Here is an 18,718-nt window from a genome sequence, read left to right on the forward strand (position 1 = left end):
GAATTAGAAACAAGTTTGTAACTGTTATAGACTATGGGGATATTTGAAGTTAGACAGTGCATTTCTATATTAAGTTATGGCTACAAGCTTATGGGGGCCAGGGAGTGAAATGTGGTGGTTTGAATAGGTGTAGCTCCCATAGACTCATGTGTTTGTATGCTTGGCCCATAGTAAGTGGCACTATTAGAGGGTGTGGCCTTGTTGGAGGAAATGTGTCATTGTGGGGGCAGGTCGCATATGCTCAATACACCTAGTGTGACACAGTCTCCTGCTGTCTGCAGATCAAGATATAGAACTCTTAGTAACCTCTCCAGCACTATGTCTGCCTGAATTCTGCTGTGTTTTCCACCATGAGGATAATGGACTGAACCTCTGGACTGTAAGCCAGCCCCAATTAAATGTTTTCCTTTATAAAAGTTGCTGTGATCATGGTGTCTCTTCACAGCAATAGAAATCAAAACTAAGACATAGACATTAGTTTTTCTAGAAATTAGATTTATGATTAGTTTATATGTATGTGTAGTTTGCCTGAACATGTATTTGTACACTGTATGTGTCTAGTGCCCACAGAAGCCAAAAGATGGCATAAGATCACTTAGAATTGGGATTGCAGAGAGTTCTTAGCTGCCTTATAGATTCTAGGACTCCAATTCCATCCTCTGGAAGGGCAGCCAATTCACAGAACCACTGAGTCATCTTTGTAGCCCTTCAGTAACTAATTTTAAAAGTACTCAATGTCTGTAGTCATCAGGGAATTACAAATAAAACTACTTTGAGATACCACTTCACCCCAGTCAGAGGACTATTAAGAAGAAAAAGGACAGCAGCTGTTTATGAAGATGTGGGGAAAAGAGGAATGCTTACTCACTGCTAATTGGGTTGCAAATTAATACAGATACTATGAACATTGGTTTGGAGGCACCACAAATATTTAAAAAGATAATTACCAAATGATTCAGCTATATACTTCCAAAGGACTCCAGATTCTACCATAGAAGCACTTGAACATCCATGCTCTGAAGGCATTCTTTTAGCTACCTTGGGAAGAGGTCTGAAAGCTGGACATGCAGGCCTCCTTTAAAAGATAAATATCTATTTTCTCTCTTTCATTTCTGTATACATGTGTGTAGTATGTCTGTGCATATATACATCCATGTCTGTGTATGAGAGAGGGAGGGAGGGAGGGAGAGAGAGAGAGAGAGAGAGAGAGAGAGAGAGAGAGAGAGAGAGAGAGAGAGAGAGAATATATGTGCTATGGAAGCCAGAGATCAATAAGATGTGCTGTCCAATTTGTGGCACTCCCCGGAGTCCCTGGTTGCTCTAGGCTGGCTGGGCCAGTGAGACCCAGGGAGTTGGCTTCCTTGTCTCTCCAGCACTGTGATCACAAGGACACACAGACATGCCTGGCTTTTTATGGTGTTGCTGTGTTAAAACTTGAGTTTCCATAGTCTCATGGCAAGCATTTTGCAGACTAAGCTGTTTTCCCAGTTCCAGCTGTCCCTTTTGATTTGCTGTCACTTCCACTTACCTTCTTGATTTACTGGCAGAGGAACTATCTTGTCTTCATTTCTTAGAGGGTGAGTCATGGATACAACTAGGTCTTGAAGATTTAAGGACCTCACAGTTTTCAAAGAGATGTTGTGTACTTTAGTGACAGTCACTGTGGTATTCGGGTTCTTAGTAAAGTATTCTTCTTGTGTGGGCACTAGGGCTTGTGAAGGATAAATGGAGATGCCAGGAGCAGGCTTTCCCACAGCTGAACAACGGAGGTTGAGGAGATCTTCAGATCCAGGAACAGGATTGAGTTCAGTTGCTAATTCAGAGACAGCTGAGGCAAAGAGTGAGAAACAAAATTCATACAATGGTATGTCGTACCAAATCCTCTGCTGTTAAAGAATGGTGTTTCCCCACTTTTCATATGACACATTAATGCTGAAAACATATCCCTCTTGGATACCTCCCCTCACATGTCATAAAACTTCCAATACCTCTTCCTCTCTTCACTTGACTGCTGTCCCAACTTCTATGCATCTATGAATTATATTACACACCCCCAGCACCTCACACTTACAGCAGCACAATAAGCAACTACTACTAGGACATATTGGTTATTTGAAGATTGGTGAACCCTAATTCCCTCAGGCTTCACCTTTCTTTTCTCTTCCCTGATGTCTCTTCTCTCATATCCTCTCCTTGCTTTAGTAACAAAATTCTGATGCTCTTCCTGGGGTTTTTCCACTTAATGGAAGCCAGTGCAGTGTAATGTAAAGAAGTGATATGAGGTGGGAGAAGATTCTGCCTCAGCACACAATCTCCATTGGCCTCCATCATTTTCTCTTCTAAGTTACCTGGACTCATCAACATCAGTTTTTCAACATCTAACTTTCTTTCTCTGGACAATGTCCTTAAACACTATAACTCAACACTATCTACCCCCATTGCAGGACCCTAGAGAAAGGGTTATATACTTAGAATGTTCAGGCAGGTTTGTTCTCCATGACTACCATGTGGAAAGGTGTTGAACAGACACTTGTAGCAGGCTTCATCTTCAAATGTCACTCCTTGGATAGTTATGAAGGAGGCATTGGGCTCCAGGATCTGGCAGTGCAGCCTGTTTACATATGGGGGGAGAATATTTTCTCCATATTTATGGCTGTAAGTGCCGATATTTTGAAGCAAAGAGCCTTGAACTTTCTGCCAGGTGATTTGCTCAACAGTTGCCAGACTTGTCACATTGCAGAAGATGGTCACGTTTCTTCCTAGGACAGCTGTCTCGTAACTGTTATGCTTTATCCTCTGTGAAGACTCTGAAAATGAGGTTTGTTGTTAAGAGATATATACTTCCATACTTCTACAGACTATTCAAGTAGCTCTCGTCTACCTGCCTTATGATTACCACTTTGTTGCCTCTTCTGCTCAATAAAAAAAAAAAAAAAATGAGGCATGGGTGATGACACACTCCAGACTGAGGAAGGAGGTTTGTGCATCCCAGACCAACCTATGATACATAGTTGAGACTATGTCTCAATAAAGAGGAAAAATTCTAGAGATTCTATGCACATTATCAGTGGTAGAATGATAGACATTGAATGTGTGGGGCCTGGCACATCCAAGGCCCTGTATTGGACTCTCAGAGGTAGGAGAGAGAGAGACAGACTGACAAACACAGAGACACAGAGACAAAGATAAAGACAAAGAGAAGAAAGAGAACTACAATATGTTCTTCCACTTTGAATATCTTGTTTCTAAAATGGTTTCTCACATATATTACTTAATACATACTTACTAATGGTAAAAATTAAGAATTATAAATTAATAAACGTAAGGCAATATATGCATATGTTTATATACTTATTATACATATATATGACTAAGCCTGTATCATATTACTAATGCATGTAAGTATATATGTTCCATAAAGTATATATGATTCCATGCCTGGCTGGATTGTTCATGTACTTACTTAAAGTGGTCAACTTTTTCATCAAGAAAATAGGTTAAACTGAGGACTATGTGTGCACTAGATGTCTAAAATGGAAGGCAAAGGATGTCAAGTCTAAGAATGTGGAGAAACAATATATCTCATATTCACTGCTGAAGGCAGTGTAAATTCTGCTGGGTACATAGTGGAAACCCTTGGTGTTATCACTGAACATAGCATTGTCTACAAGAAGTAAGTCTACTCGTAATATAAACCTCATAGAAGTGCATGAATATATTCTCCAAAACACAAATAAAGATGTTCATATGAATATTATTTGTCATGATCAAAACAAAATTGCCAATTGAGAATATATTTTGAACCATATTGCAGTGAATGGGCTCATACTTATGGGTATCAGGACAGGACACATTGGACTCAGTAGGTTATTATTTTAAAGGGACATGAAACTGGAGTGGGAAAGTGAAGGTGGGTCTGAGAGGAGTTTGAGTATTAGGGGCTAAATATGATCAAAATGCATTATATGAAATTCTCAAATAAATAATAAAATATGTTAAAAAATAATAGATTGCACGAATTATAATACTACACAAAGAAACTCATTCAAAATGAGATTTAAAAACTATATTTCCTGTAGATGTAACCAACCATCTTATTAAATAAGAAACACAGAACCAATGTAAAAGAGAAAGCCGAGAGTTCAGAGCTCAGAGCTAAAATCTCACCCTTCCTCCTGCAGTGGTCCTAGCTTCCCGAAAGAGAGCTATTTCCCTGTGTGTAAGTCGTTTCATAGTCATTCTGCCTTCTCATTGGTTGTAAACCCAAGCACGTGACTGCCTCATCACTGTCTGTACGTACAGCCCCGCAGGTCTTAAAGGCATATGTCTCCAATGCTGGCTATATCCCTGAACACACAGAGATCTATGGGATTAAAGGCATGCGCCACCACTGCCACATGCTGTGTATGGCTCTAATAGCTCTGACCCCCAGGCAACTTTATTTATTAACATACAATCAAAGTCACATTTCAGTACAATTAGAATACCACCACAATTTCCTCTAATATTGTGGATAAATCCTACCAATATATTTAAAGAACCAGAAACAAAGAAATAGTTGTTAAATGGACATGGGTATTATTTGTAAAGTTATCAACAGGTAAAATAAACCCATAATGTTTGATATCAGGAGCTAGGATAAGGACAGTGTGGGAGTTTGAATAAAAATGGCCACCATACGCTTCTATATTTGAACATGTGGTCCCCAGGGAGTCAGATTACTTAGAGAAATTAGGAGGTGTGGCCTTCCGGAGTAGGTGTGGCCTTGTTGGAGTAAGTGTGTCACTGAAGGTGCTGTTTGAGCTATTAAAAGTTCAAGCCAGGCCCAGTGTCTGTCTCTTCCTGCTGCCTGTGGATCCAGATGTAGAATTCTCAGCTACCGTGTCTGCTTGAATGCCACCATGCTCCCTGCCATGAAGGTAATGTACTAAACCTCTAAAACTGTGAGCAAGCGCCCAATTAAATGTTTTCTTTTATAAGAATTGCCTTGGTCATGGTGTCTCTTCATAACAATAGAACAATGACTAAGACAGAAGTAGGTACCAGGGAACAGAGATGAGGATAATGTTGTAACAGGACTTGTTGTAGAATATTATTTTAAGGTGTGTGAAGCTGTGTTACTGTGCCTGTCTAAAACACCTGATGGTCTATTAAAGAACTAAATGACCAATAACAAGGCAGGAGAAATGTCCCTGTTCCAGCTTGACGCTCCCATTTCCCTCTGTTCTCATGCCCCAATCCTCGCCCTCTGCCACCTCCCCCCCACACACACACTCAGTCCACTCATGTAGATCTCAACCACTTCTCCTTCACAGGGTCAAGGCCAGATACCAGTCTGAGTTCCGGGAATCCAACTGATGAGAGAGAGGAGAGATACCAGGTGAGGGAGGTCGAGATCATGATGGGAAGACGTGGCCACACTAGTGGAAACCCATGAACTGTGGACTGGTGGCTGTGGAGCCCCCATGGGACTGGACTAGGCACTCTGGACATGGAACATGGTTGCTTGGCTCGAACTGTTTGGGGGGAACCCAGGCAGGAGGATCGGGATCTGTCCCTGGTGCATGGGCAGGCTTCTGGGAATCCAGTGCCTGTGGTGTGACATCTTGCACAGCCTAGGTGCAGTGAGAAGGGGCTTGGACCTGCCTAGGCTCAGTGTGCTGGGCTCTGATGACTCCCCACGGGAGACCTTGATTTGGGGGATGTGGGGATGTGAGTGGCTTGGGAGGGAGGGCTGGGAGATGGGAGTAGGAAGGAGGGGGGTCTGTGGATAGCATGAGGAGTGAGTAGAAAATTTCTTAATAAAAAAATGATTATACAAAAAAGAAAATGCACTGGATTAACACCTTTCTTATTTATACATGTTATTATGCATTATTTCTCAAGCATATAAAGCTAAACTATTTTTAGCTTCCTGATTTTTATAAATTATGTAATTAATATCCGTTTGAAAGCTACTGTGAGAACTCTTTCATGGAATCCTTGTTTATTTAGTAAGGAAAAGGAGACATACAAAAATAATAAAAATATGACATAAAAAAGAAATTAAATATCCTAAAAATTCAAAAAAAAAGAAAGAGTGTTATCTGACTCTTGTGTGCAAATATGAAGCATTAAGAGATGGAGAAGGAAAGGGAGTGAAGAGTTCATTTTATCTGTGGGTGAAAGTCTTCACTGTCAAAATCTCTTCTTTTCTAGCTGAACTTCCAAATGAGACTGAAATTCACTTCCCCGTTTAAAAAGCTTTGCACACAAAAGGATCACACATGTGAGTCATGAGTTCTTTTCTGGGGGTTCCTATCATGAGTCTAGGTGGAGGGAGGAACTAATCTCCAGGGGCCAGAATGAAGTGGACCCTTATCTAAATGGTCTAAATGAGCAGATGGACTGTTAACTTAAGTGTGTTTGTGCCTCATCATGTGATGGGAAACAGGTTTTTTTTAATTAACAGGTGAATTCAAGGACAGATTGGCCTTCATTGGCTTACTCATAAAATCTATCTGACTGGATATAGCTAAATATGGATACAGATATAGATAGAAATACAGATACAGATATATAGATAAAGATGAAATACATATAGAAACAGATACACATATTTGATAATATAGATATAGATGATGTAGCTATAAATATACATCATATACATATACATTGTATACATGTGCATATATGTATATAAAATTCTCCTACCCCTCAGATGCCTGGACACAAATTGTGTATAGGGAGGTATTCAGTGTTATCCTACTGGGAAAGGTTTAAATAAGATACTTTTATATACATTTTAAGCATGAGAGTTAAGCAAAAGACACTACCCAGAGCATGGGTATAGGTTTTTTTAAAGAGTGAAAACAGTAACACACACCTATATGTGGGTATGGCCTTCTCAAATGGACATTACACTTCTTTGTCTTTATAATAGTCCTATATAGGATTTGTGTGGGTTTTCAAGATATATATTTTATGGGTTACATATAAACATTAACAAGGTTATAGAATGGTATCCAAGAAGCACCTGGGAAGTAGGATTCCAGGAAAGCAGGAAACTTCAATATCATTACTGTAAACCATTTAGAGATTAAAGGAGAAGTTCCAATATCTACAGTCATAGAAAGGCAAATATTTGTTCATATGGTTGAGGTGTATGTGGTCTGTGACCTTAGGGAAATGAATTTACATTAAGGCAGAATAAAAGGGGGAAGTTCCCTTACCCACTTGTTCACAAGACCTAATCTATTCCCAACAGGGCAAAATCCAGCACCTCCCTCCAGTGGGAAATTTGTGTTCAGTCATATCCTGATAGGAAAGAATTTAAAATTGTCTGAGATTCCCAGAAACTGTCCAGAAGAGGGAAATGAGACTGTACTTAAAGCCATATATTTTGGGGTCTTATATCTTATTCATCGCTATTTTAATAGCAAATGACTACAAATGAGAGGAAGCATATCTTTATGATAGTAACCATCATATCAATTGTTGGTAAATTGTACTCGAACAGACCTGACTCCAGGATGAGGAAGTCTTTTTTGTTTCCCATCTTCCTATCATTCTTCCTGTATTCTATCTTATCTAAACAAAACAAATATAATCACCTTGGGAAACTATTGATGAGGAACCAGAAGCCAGACCTTTAACTAGGAGATAATGCTATTTTCTGAAGAATTCTATTGGCCTTGTCTTCTCAGCACCAGTATTAGTAATTGGCCTGCATATATATATTCACACAATGCTCCTCTGTAATCAATGACAGACAATCGAATGAACCACCAAAACAACCAAAGCAAACCAAAATTTCCAACCCCCAAGTCAACCAATCAAACAATAACGACAAAAATAGAACACAAAAAGTGAGTAGGGAAGAGGGCTGGAACTGGTAGGAGTTAGGGATATGGTGAATATGATCAATTTATGTTGTATAAACTTCAAAAGAACTAATAAAAAGTTTGAAAAGGTGAAGTACAAATATCCATAAACACATGAAAAATAATGCTCAACATCCTTAGCCATGAGGAAAGTGAAAATTAAAACTACACTGAGATTCCATCTCACCTCATTTGGAATAACAACAAATGCTGGCAATTATGCAGGGAAAGGGTATCCTTTGACACTGTTTGTGAACTGTAACTAGCACATCCACAGTGCAACTCACCACAGGAGGGATTCTAAGTCAATATCCCACAGAGATACTTGCACACTCACATTCATTATAGCATCATTAACAAAAACAACCAATGGAATCAGTATAAGTACCCAATAACAGATGAATTAATGAGGAAAATTTGGAAAATATATATATATATATATATATATATATATATATATATATATATATATGTGTGTGTGTGTGTGTGTGTGTGTGTGTGTGTGTGTGTGTGTGTACATATATATAATGAAGTCTTGTTGATTCATAAAGAAGGACATTAAAAATAAAGAAGACTTTGATAGACAATGGATATAACTGGCCATTGACATGTAAGCAAAATAAGCAAGCCTCAGAAAGACAAATGTCAAGTTTTCTCTCATTGGTGGATTCCAGAAATTGTATAAATATGTAAACTATATGTATGCATTTAATTTATGAATTGAAAGCAGGAGTCTGTGGAAAGGAAATGTGATAGTGAAAAGACAAAGGGAGAATAGGGGAAGAGTGAAAAGAGGGGTTATCAGAAGTGAATATGGTCAAACTACATGGTCCACTCAAAAGATAATTCTCTTGGTGAAACCACACAATGAATATCTGTCAATATCAATAATCTTTCTATAAGTGTAAATATACAAGGTTGTTTTATTTAATTATCTAATTCCATCTCTAATATAAGGCATGCATTCACTCTTGATAATTTTCATCTAAATGTTTAGTCTGAAATAATCTTAATTTTTATTTCATTAAAACTTTATGTTAGTTCATCAGTTTTTTTTGACCATTTGCTAAAACAGATTTATATTGTTAACTTGTGGATGTGATTCCTTTCCATGATCTCTGTTGGTTGGAACTGTGTTGTAGAATATTAACTGAAGATGTGTTACATTTGTTTATGCTGTGGGACATTTGTTTAATGATGCAAAGATGTGTTGCATTCTTTTGTGTTACATTTGTTTAACTCTGTGAAGCTGTGTTTCTTTGCCTGTCTAAAATACTTGATTGGCCTAATAAAGAGCTGAACAGCCAATAGCTAGGCATGAGAAAGAACAGGCAGGGTTGGCAGGCAGAAAGAATAAATAGGAGGAGAAATCTGGGAAGAAAGTTTGAGGAGTGAAGAGATAAGACCCTGATCTCCCACTGGACAGCCCAGTTCTCTAGCCCCTAGGCCCCAGGAGCATATTCTGTGCCCCCATCCCACATCCATCACAGTCCCAGAGACCAGAAAACAGCCTCTTCCCTCACCCCCCTTTCCAACCATTCACTGTGGCCCCAGTGACCACAGGCCCTATCTGCACCGATTGGAAGAAGAGGACCAGGAGCTCCACCTGTATTGATTGAAAGAAGAAATGGGTAGAGAGCAGTTAAAGAACACATTCAACAACATACAGAGCAATATGGCACCACCACAACTTAGTGATCCTACAACAGCAAGACCTGAACATCCCAAAGTAGATTATATAGAAGAAAATGACCTTTAAAATAACTTTATGAATATAATAGAGGCCCTTAAAGAGAAAATAAGAAAATTTCCTTAAAGAAATGGAGGAAAAAAATAGATAAAAATAGATAAAACTTTGGAAGAAATCAATAAATCCCATAAAGAAAGCCAAGAACCCCAAGGGAACAAAAGGTCAAACAAGTGAAAGAAAAAGTTCAATACTGAAATAGAGGCAATAAAGAAAACACAAACTGAGGGAATTCAGGAAAAGGAAAATCTGAGTAAATGAACAGAAACTACAGAGGCAAGCATAACCAACAGAAAACAAGAGATGGAAGAGAGAATATCAGGTGTTGAGGATATCATAGAGGAAATAGATTAATCAGTCAAAAAAATGTTAAATCCAGCAAATTTTTAACACAAAATATCCAGAACATCTGGGACACCATGAAAAAACCAAACAGGAATAATAGGGAGAGAAAAAGGGGAAGAATTCCAGTTCAAAGGCATAGGAAATATATTCAACAAAGTCATAGAATAAAACGTTTCCAACTTAAGAAAGACATGCCTATGAAAGTACAAGAAGATCACAAAACACCAAATAGATTGGACCAAAAAAAAGTCCCCTCACCACATGAAAATCAAAACACTAAACATACAAACTAAAGAATATTAAAAGCAGCAAAGAATAAAGGTCAAGTAACATATAAAGGTACACTTATCAGTATTACACTCGACTTCTCAATGGAAACTCTGAAAGCCAGAAGGTCCTGGAGAGATGTTCTGCAGACACTAAGAGATCACAGATGCCAGCCCAGACTACTATACCCAGTAAAGCTTTCAATCACTATAGATGGAGAAAACAAGATATTCTATGACAAAACCAGATTTAAACATTACATATCCATAAATCCAGCTCTACAGAACATACTGGAAGGAAAACTCCAACTGAAGGAAGTCAGCTGCAACCACCAATATAGGCAATAGATAACCTCAAAAGAGGTTGCTGGCATAACTGGATGTCTACATGTAGAAGAATGCAAATAGATCCATACCTATCGCCATGCACAAAACTCAAGTCCAGATAGATCGAAGACCTCAACATAAACCCAGTAACACTAAACCTGATACAAAAGTAAGTGAGAATTAGCCTTGAAAATATTGACACAGGAGACTACTTCCTAAATATAACACCCATACCACAGATGCTGAGATCTACAATTAATAAATGGGACCTTCTGTCACTAAGAAGTTTCTATAAGGCAAAGGACATAGTAAAGGAGACAAAACCACAGCCTACAGAATGGGAAAAGATCTTCACCAACCCTACATCTGACAGAGGGCTAATCTCTAAACTATATAAAGAACTCAAGAAACTAGATGTCAAAATACCAAATAATCCAATTAAAAATGAGCTATAGAGCTAAACAGAGAATTCTCAACAGAAGAATACCAAATGGCCAAGAGACTTTTAAAGAATTGTTCAACATCCTTAGCCATCAGGGAAATGCCAGTAAAATGACTCTAAGATATCATCTTACACCTGTCAGAATGGCTAAGATCATAAACACTGAAGACAGCTTATGTTGGAGAGGATATGGAGCAAGGGGAACACTCCTCCACTGTTGATGGGAGTGCAAACTTGTACAGCCACTCTGGAAATTTCAGAAAATTTGAAATTAACCTACCTCAATACTGAGCAATACCTTTCTTAGGCATAAATACAAAAGATGCTAAACCACACCACAAAAACATCTGCTCAACTATGTTCATAGCAGCACTATTCATAATAGCCAGAGCCTGGAAACAACCTAGATGCCCCTCAACCAAAGAGTGGATAAAGAAAATGTGGTACATTTACACAATGGAGTATTACTCAGCTGTAAAAAAAAAATGTCATCATGAAATTTGTAGGCAAATGGATGGAACTAGAAAAGATCATCCTGAGTGAGGTAACACAAACCCAGAAAGATAAACATGGTATGAACTCACTCTTAAGTGAATATTAAAGATAAAGCAAAGGACAACCTCAGAGAAGCTAGGTAAGGAGGAAGACCATAAGAGTGCCTCGCATGGATCACATGGATCGCTCCAGAAGGGGAAAGGGTTAAGACCTCCTGGGTAAACTGGGAGGGGGAGTAGAGGGGAAGGGATGGGGTGGGAACATGAGGGTTAAAGATGGCTGAGTTGGGGGAGGGACAGAGAGGGACAGCAATGAAAGAGATAGCTTGACAGAGTGAGCCATTATGGAGATAGGGAGAAATCTGGTGCTAGGGAAATTCCCAGAAACCCACAAGGATGTCCCCAGCTAAGACTCCTAGCAATGGTTGGGAATGTGCCTGAACTGGCCTTCCCCTGTACTCAGATTGGTGACTACCCTAATTGTCATCATAGAACCTACATCCAGTGTCTGATGGAAGCAGATGCAGAGACCCACAGCCAAGCACTTGGCCAAGCTCCTGGAGTTCGGTTGAAAAGAGGGAGGAGGGATTATAGGAGCAAGGGGGGTCAAGATCATGATGGGAAAAACCACAGAGACAGCTGACCCAAGCTAATGGGAGTTCACAGACTCTGGATTGACAGCTAGAGAGTGTGCATGGGACCACACTAGGCCCTCTGAATGAGGGTGATAGTTGTGTGGCTTGATCTCTTTGTGGGTTCCCTAGCAATGGGACCAGGACTCATGCCGAGTGCATGAACTTGCTTTATAGAGCCCATTCCCTATGGTGTCATGCCTTACTGAGCCTTGATTCAGGGAGGTGGGGCTTGGTCCTGCCCCAACTTGATATGGCAGCCTATGTCGAATACTACCAAAGAGAGGCCTTACTCCCTATGAGGAGTGGATTGGGGTGGAATGGAGGGGAGGTGGGAGAGAGCGGGAGAAGGGGATGAAAGGAGAACAGTGGTTTATATGTAAAAATGAAAAAAATAATAAAAAAAAAAGTTTGGGGTGCGAGAAAAGGAGAAGGAGAGAGGACACCAGAGGTTAGTCACCCAGCTACACAGCAAGCCATGGAATAAGAAGTAAAGGAAGGTATACAGAATAGAGAAAGGTAAAAGCCCAGAGGCCAAAGGTAGATGGGATAATTTAAGAAAAGCTGACTAGAAACAAGCCAAGCTGCTAAGGCTGAGCATTTATAAGAAAGAATAAGTCTTCATGTATTTATTTTTGGAGCTGGGTGGCAGGCCCCCAAAGAGCAAAGACTTAAAAAACTAAGAAACAAACAAAAAACTACAGAGCTATCAGACTGTATAAGTCTGAGAATGCTTCTCACTACAGCCAAGGGCACTATGTAATGGTTAATCCTCTGCATATACTCTTGAAGTTCTCTTTCCTTCTCTGTCCATTCCTCCTCGTCTTTGTGTGAGTCAGAATATAAAATGGTCTCCCACATGCAAAAATATGGCCTAGATTTTGAAAGCATTTCAAAATTTCTCCCCTAATATTTTCTTAGAATAGTGTGATGGTTGGTTTGAATCTCAAGCAGGCACAAATTAGAATATGCATATTTATCGTACAGGTACTGTTCCTCTAGAGATCACTGACTAACACAAACAACATACAAGAGCACAAAACTTGATCCCACAGTAATGCTGCTAAAGAATTTCAGTAAAATTATTCTTTATATATTTTTGAAAAAATACACAATATGCCACTATTTCTGAAACCATCTGCACATTTGTCCCAGAGAGAATGAGAAGCTGCTTTTCTTCCCTGTCTGTCTTGACTGCATTCTTTTATGTGCCCAGAACTGAGACTCCAACTCCAGCTTCTAACCCTTCAACTGGAGTTCTTTCATTTCAATACATCCACAACTCCATGCTATCCAGGAAACTTCCTCCTACTTGAAAGCAGAGAAAACATTGTCTATGTTCATTACCAGAAACTCACTATGCCATAGCTTACATGTACATAAATAATACAATTTCTAGTGTTTCTTGTCACAGTTTCTTATGTTTTAAATAAACACAGCTTTCAAGTTTTAAATACGTTAATATACATGAATAGGATTCTGTTTTCATCAGTCAATCAAATCAGGACTTAGAAAACTGCTTCCTCCCAGAACATCTGTCTCATAATCCTCATGCCTTATCCTCCATGAAGACTCTGACAATGAGAGCCAGTGTTAAGAGACATGTATTTCCATATTACAGTGGGGTTTTCAAATAGCACCCATCTCTCTGCCTTATGATTACCATTTTATTTGCCTCTTCTGCACAATAGAAAATAACACACTGCTGACTGAAGGAAGATCATGCATTCAAGACCAGCCTGCAGTACATAGTGAGACTTATCTCAATAAAAAGGAATATAGCTGGAGAGTCTATGTACACTATCGGTGGCAACATGCTTGCTGGGCACATTGAAGCCCTTCATCAGATCTTCAGCACTAGGAGGGGGCAGTGAACTACAGTATGTTCTTCAACATTGAATATCTAGTTTTTAATATGATTTCTGGCACATGTTACCTAACAAATATTTATTAGGGTTAAAATTAAGAACTATGAATTAACCAATACAAGATAAAGTATATATATTTGACCAAATTTGTATTTAACCATAAGGTATATATGTACCTATGAACCCTAAAGTATATATTATTCCACACCTGGCTGGACAGTTTGTGTACATAAGGTGTTCAATTTGGTTATCAAGAAAATACAGGTTAAACTGAGGACTACATATGCACCTGATGTCTAAAATGAAAGACAATGTCAAGTTTGATTGAGTATATGGAGAAACAATGCACCTCACCCACACCACAGAAGGGAGAGTAAATTTTGTTGGGTCCTAAGTGGAAACCCTTGGGTTTATCTTATCACTGAACATAAACATTCTCTACAAGGAGTAAGTCTGCTCCTAACATACACCTAATAGAAGCGATGGAAGCTCATGCATATGTTGTCCAAAAATACGAACGAAGATGTTCATAGGAACATTGTTTGCTATGATTAAACCCAAATGCAAGTCAAGAATATATTTTATGAGCCAGGCGGTGGTGGCGCACGCCTTTAATCCCAGCACTCTGGAGGCAGAGGCAGGCGGATCTCTGTGAGTTCAAGGCCAGCCTGGTCTACCATTGAGTCCCAGGAAAGGCGCAAAGCTACACAGAGAAACCCTGTCTCGAAAAAAAAAAAAGAAAAAAAAAGAATATATTTCATGACACACTGGAGGAGGTAGAACCATGCTTGTGGATAAAAGGGCAGGATAATTTGGATCTAGATTTTTTTTTAAAAGGACATGAATTTGGCATGGTGAGGTGAGGATGGATCTGAGAGGAGCAGGAGTAGGGGAGTATATAGGATCAAAATACATTATATGGTTGTGAGCCTAGCCTTTATTGGCTGAGCTTAATCCTCAGGGGAGTCCTTGCCCTGGAGGAGATGGGAATGGGGATGGGCTGGGGGGAGGGTCCAGGAGGGGGGACAGCAGGAGGAAGGAGGACAGCAGAATCCATGGCTGATATGTAAAATTAAATTAAATTATAAATTTAAAAATATCTGAAAAAAGAAAAAGAAAAAAGAAAAAACCAAAAACTACATTATATGAAATTCTCCAATAAATAATACAAATATTTTATTTAAAAAGAACAGATTATATAAATAAATAACAGCATTACACAAAGGAATTCATGAAATGAAGAGCTTTAATGAAGTACATTTCCTTTAAATATGTGATTAAATCTATCCATAAATTAAAGAAACCGGAAACAAATGGATAGATGCTAAGTGGTCATCTATATTTTTAAGTCGTCATAGTGTGAGGAGCTAGGATATGGAGGATAAAAGGAAAGAAGTCCGAATACTGTTGTGGAATACTATCCATTTCCCCCAGTCTACTTCCTTTAAATGCAAAGGTTAAAAACCCAACCGCACACTTTGATCCACCTTACTCAAATGATGACATGAGCTTTTCACTCATTTCATCTTCATGATCAAATTACAAGCAACTTTGTATCAAATATTTTTCAAAATAAATGCAGTGAATCTAAAGTGTACAAAAGCCTCATGAACCTCTCAAATATATGGGGGGCAAGTTTGTTGTTTAGAGAAACACTGTGTTCATCAGTCAGTTCTGTGCTCATGCGTTACCCGGGCTGATTTGCAGAACTGTGGTCTTCTAGCAATATTTTACTTTCCTGCACCTCAGCATTTTCATCTCAGAAATACGTGACTCACAATGTTGAATAAAATGAGAACATTGGGTCATCTGACAGGTAAGCATAAGCATCACCATAAGCATCTTAGTTTCCACAGGTAGTTGGATCCCTGCCTTCAGCAAAGGACTGAACAATACACATGAAAACCTATTGTAGCAACACACAAAAAAAGTAACAACCAAGCTGTCCATCACTGATTGCACAAGAGTGTCAGTACTGCTTTGTCCCCCATCATTATTTGCTCCCAGGTTATCTTCTCCTTTCTAGCCAGAGGTATTTTATGACAGAAGTCTTCCTCACTGTACATTTTATTTATTTATTCATTATTCATACTTGGTGCAAGGGATTGAATCTTGGATTCACTCATGCTAAGCAGAAGCCTTATCATCAAACCTAAGCCTCTCTTTTTGTTTTTGTTTCCTCACCTGAATTCTTTATTACAAACATTTATTCTAGTTTTTTTTTAAATTATGCTTGTGACATAGGGTACATGTCCTTGAGTGCATGTACCCACAGAGGATGGAAGAGGTCTTTGGATCATCTGGAGTAGAATTTGTAGGTGTTTGTGAGCCTTCAGATGTAGGTTCTTGGAACCTCCAAAAGAGTAAGATGTTCTTAACTCTTACCTGCAGAGCCATCTCCCTAGACCACTCACCTGAACTCTAAAAAACATTAGTTATTGCCTTAACTTGAAGAAAACTGATGGATTAAATGCTGTTAATTCAGTCATTCTGAATTAGAAGAAAATAATAACACAATATTTGTTGAATTCTTAAATTAGACTATCTTGTAAAGATAGACAAATCCATAAAACAAATTATTTATGTGCTTGCTCACATAATAAAAAAGTCTTAATGACCAAGAAGGGCCTCAAAACAAGTCAATCTCAACATTAAAAGGTATGTATGGTGTTTAACTGTGAACACGGACATAATTCAGAGGAAATAAAAGATGTTGTAAGGAGGTCCTTTGCATCTAGCCATTCTGCTATCTTTATAGTTACATGCAACAGACATACAAGAAACTATGTAGTTTGGGCAAGTTGTACATACCTCAGAGGCTGTATGCTTGCCTTCATTCTCATCTTTATCCCATTTTGTATTGTTTCAAATATGCTCACATTAAATGATTTTCTAGCTGTATAATTATGATTATATAGGTGTATGATTAATACACAAAACATAGCATATATTTCCTTTACCTACTGGTGTAAAAGTGAATGTCCCATAATGTAATATTTATTTGCCATTGACTTCTGGCTAAAGATCTCTAAATGGAAAAATAGAGTTACCTGATTCTTGTATGCAGATAGGAAGCATTAAAAGATGGAGAATGTAATGGAGTGAAGAGTCCATTGTATCTAATGATGAAAGTCCTCACAATCAGTCATGCTGTTTTCTTTTTCAGCAGATCTTCCAAATGAGACTGAAGTGTACTTCCACTAAAACAGAAGGTTCTCAACCAGAGTTATTCATTAACCAGCAAGTCATCATGGCTTATTTGAGTAAGAGAGGGAAGCCTGGCATTGTGGTGGTGCCATCCCTGGTCTGTGGTGTATATGACAAAGCAGGCTGAGTGAGCACTAGAAAGCAAGCCAGCTTCCCTCCACAGCCTGTGTATCAGTTCATGCCTCTAAGTTCCCACCCTGCATGAGTTCCTACCCTCACTGCTTTTGAGGATGAACTGTTAAAAGGAACTGTCAGCAAAATAAGCCCTTTCCTCCATTGCTTTGGTCCATGGTGTTTTATCACAGGAATAGTAACCCTAACTAAAATGCCTCCTTCCTCCTTTTTTTCTATCAAGGCAAGGTCCAGTACATCTTTAAGCTCAGCACTCAGGAAGCAGAGGTAGGCAGAGCTCTGTGAGTTAACACCAGCCTAGACAACTCTCCATAAAGAGTTTCAGATATTCTGAATGACACTGTGACTCAATTTGTGAGGAAGGGCGGGAGGAGGACAGAGGAGGAACTGGAGTGAGGAAAAGGAGGGGAAAATTATGCAGACACGGTATTCATGTATGAAATTCTCAGAAAATAATTTTATTCAAAAAATTATTTTAAATTACACTTCATTGCAAACGTTTTCAATTTCCTGGCTATCCTATCCTCCAGAAATTTCATAAACTTATGTTACTAAAGGAGATGTTGGGGTTCTTCTATGACACAATTCCCAGGTTCTTTGTACTTGGGGCAGAGAATTGAACAAGACTCAGAAAAGCAGCAATTTATTAAACAAGAAAAGTGTCCATTTATTAAAGTGACAATAAAGCACAGAGCACACCAACAGAAAGAGAGCGGGTCAAGAGCACATGTGATCCAAGAACCATGAGCTCTTTTTCGGGACTCCGGGATGGAGTGAGGAGCTGAGGGGCAGTGATGAAGTGGATCCTTATCTTGATGAGCATAAGGACTGTTAATTTAAGTGCACAGTGCCTCATCATGAGATGGGAAATGGTTTGATTCTTAAGAATTTACTTCAAGGACAGATTGACATTTGTTGGCTTATTCACAACATCTACCTTACCAGCTACAGCTAGATATAGGTATAGAAATAGATATGAATATAGATGATATAGATATAGAAACAGATAATATAGATATCGATAATATAGGTAGATATAGACATACATCTTATACATATACATTATATACAGGTACACATACATAGAAATCAAGTTTCCCCTTCTACCAGGATGTGCCTGAGCACAGACTGTGCTTAAGAAGGTTTTGAGTGTTGTCTAATACTTGAAAGGGCAGAAAGTATTTTTTTTCCCAAGGGAGGTGCCTTGCAGTCCCTAGGCTGTCTCTATTGCTTGTCTCTGAGGGTATAGAGACATTTTTCTCATTATTATCCTGTTCTTTGTAGCTATCACATACTTTATACATGGGCTATATTGCAAGAAAATTCCAGTAGCTGTCCTATTGAGAGTGTTCATAAGTTTCACTAAAGTATGTGTCCTATTATATGTGCACACAAG

The 18,718-nt window shown here is 38.7% G+C and overlaps 1 protein-coding gene across 1 annotated transcript in view; it reads right to left on the reverse strand.

The window, feature by feature from the left end:
- Window positions 1-17,540, reverse strand: part of LOC102908738 (OX-2 membrane glycoprotein-like) — a 38,623-nt gene extending 21,083 nt beyond the window's left edge. Inside the window, exons 1-3 of the mRNA XM_076548883.1 lie at window positions 17,034-17,540; window positions 2,469-2,807; window positions 1,529-1,828 (exon numbers count right to left, since the gene is read on the reverse strand). Of these exons, the coding sequence (XP_076404998.1) occupies window positions 1,529-1,828; window positions 2,469-2,807; window positions 17,034-17,097 (703 nt within the window). The 5' untranslated portion in view covers window positions 17,098-17,540. The remainder of the gene's footprint in view (window positions 1-1,528; window positions 1,829-2,468; window positions 2,808-17,033) is intronic.
- Window positions 17,541-18,718: the final 1,178 nt, after the last annotated feature.

The sequence above is a fragment of the Peromyscus maniculatus genome, chromosome 12, assembly GCF_049852395.1.
Source record: "Peromyscus maniculatus bairdii isolate BWxNUB_F1_BW_parent chromosome 12, HU_Pman_BW_mat_3.1, whole genome shotgun sequence".
Lineage (NCBI taxonomy): Eukaryota > Metazoa > Chordata > Mammalia > Rodentia > Cricetidae > Peromyscus > Peromyscus maniculatus.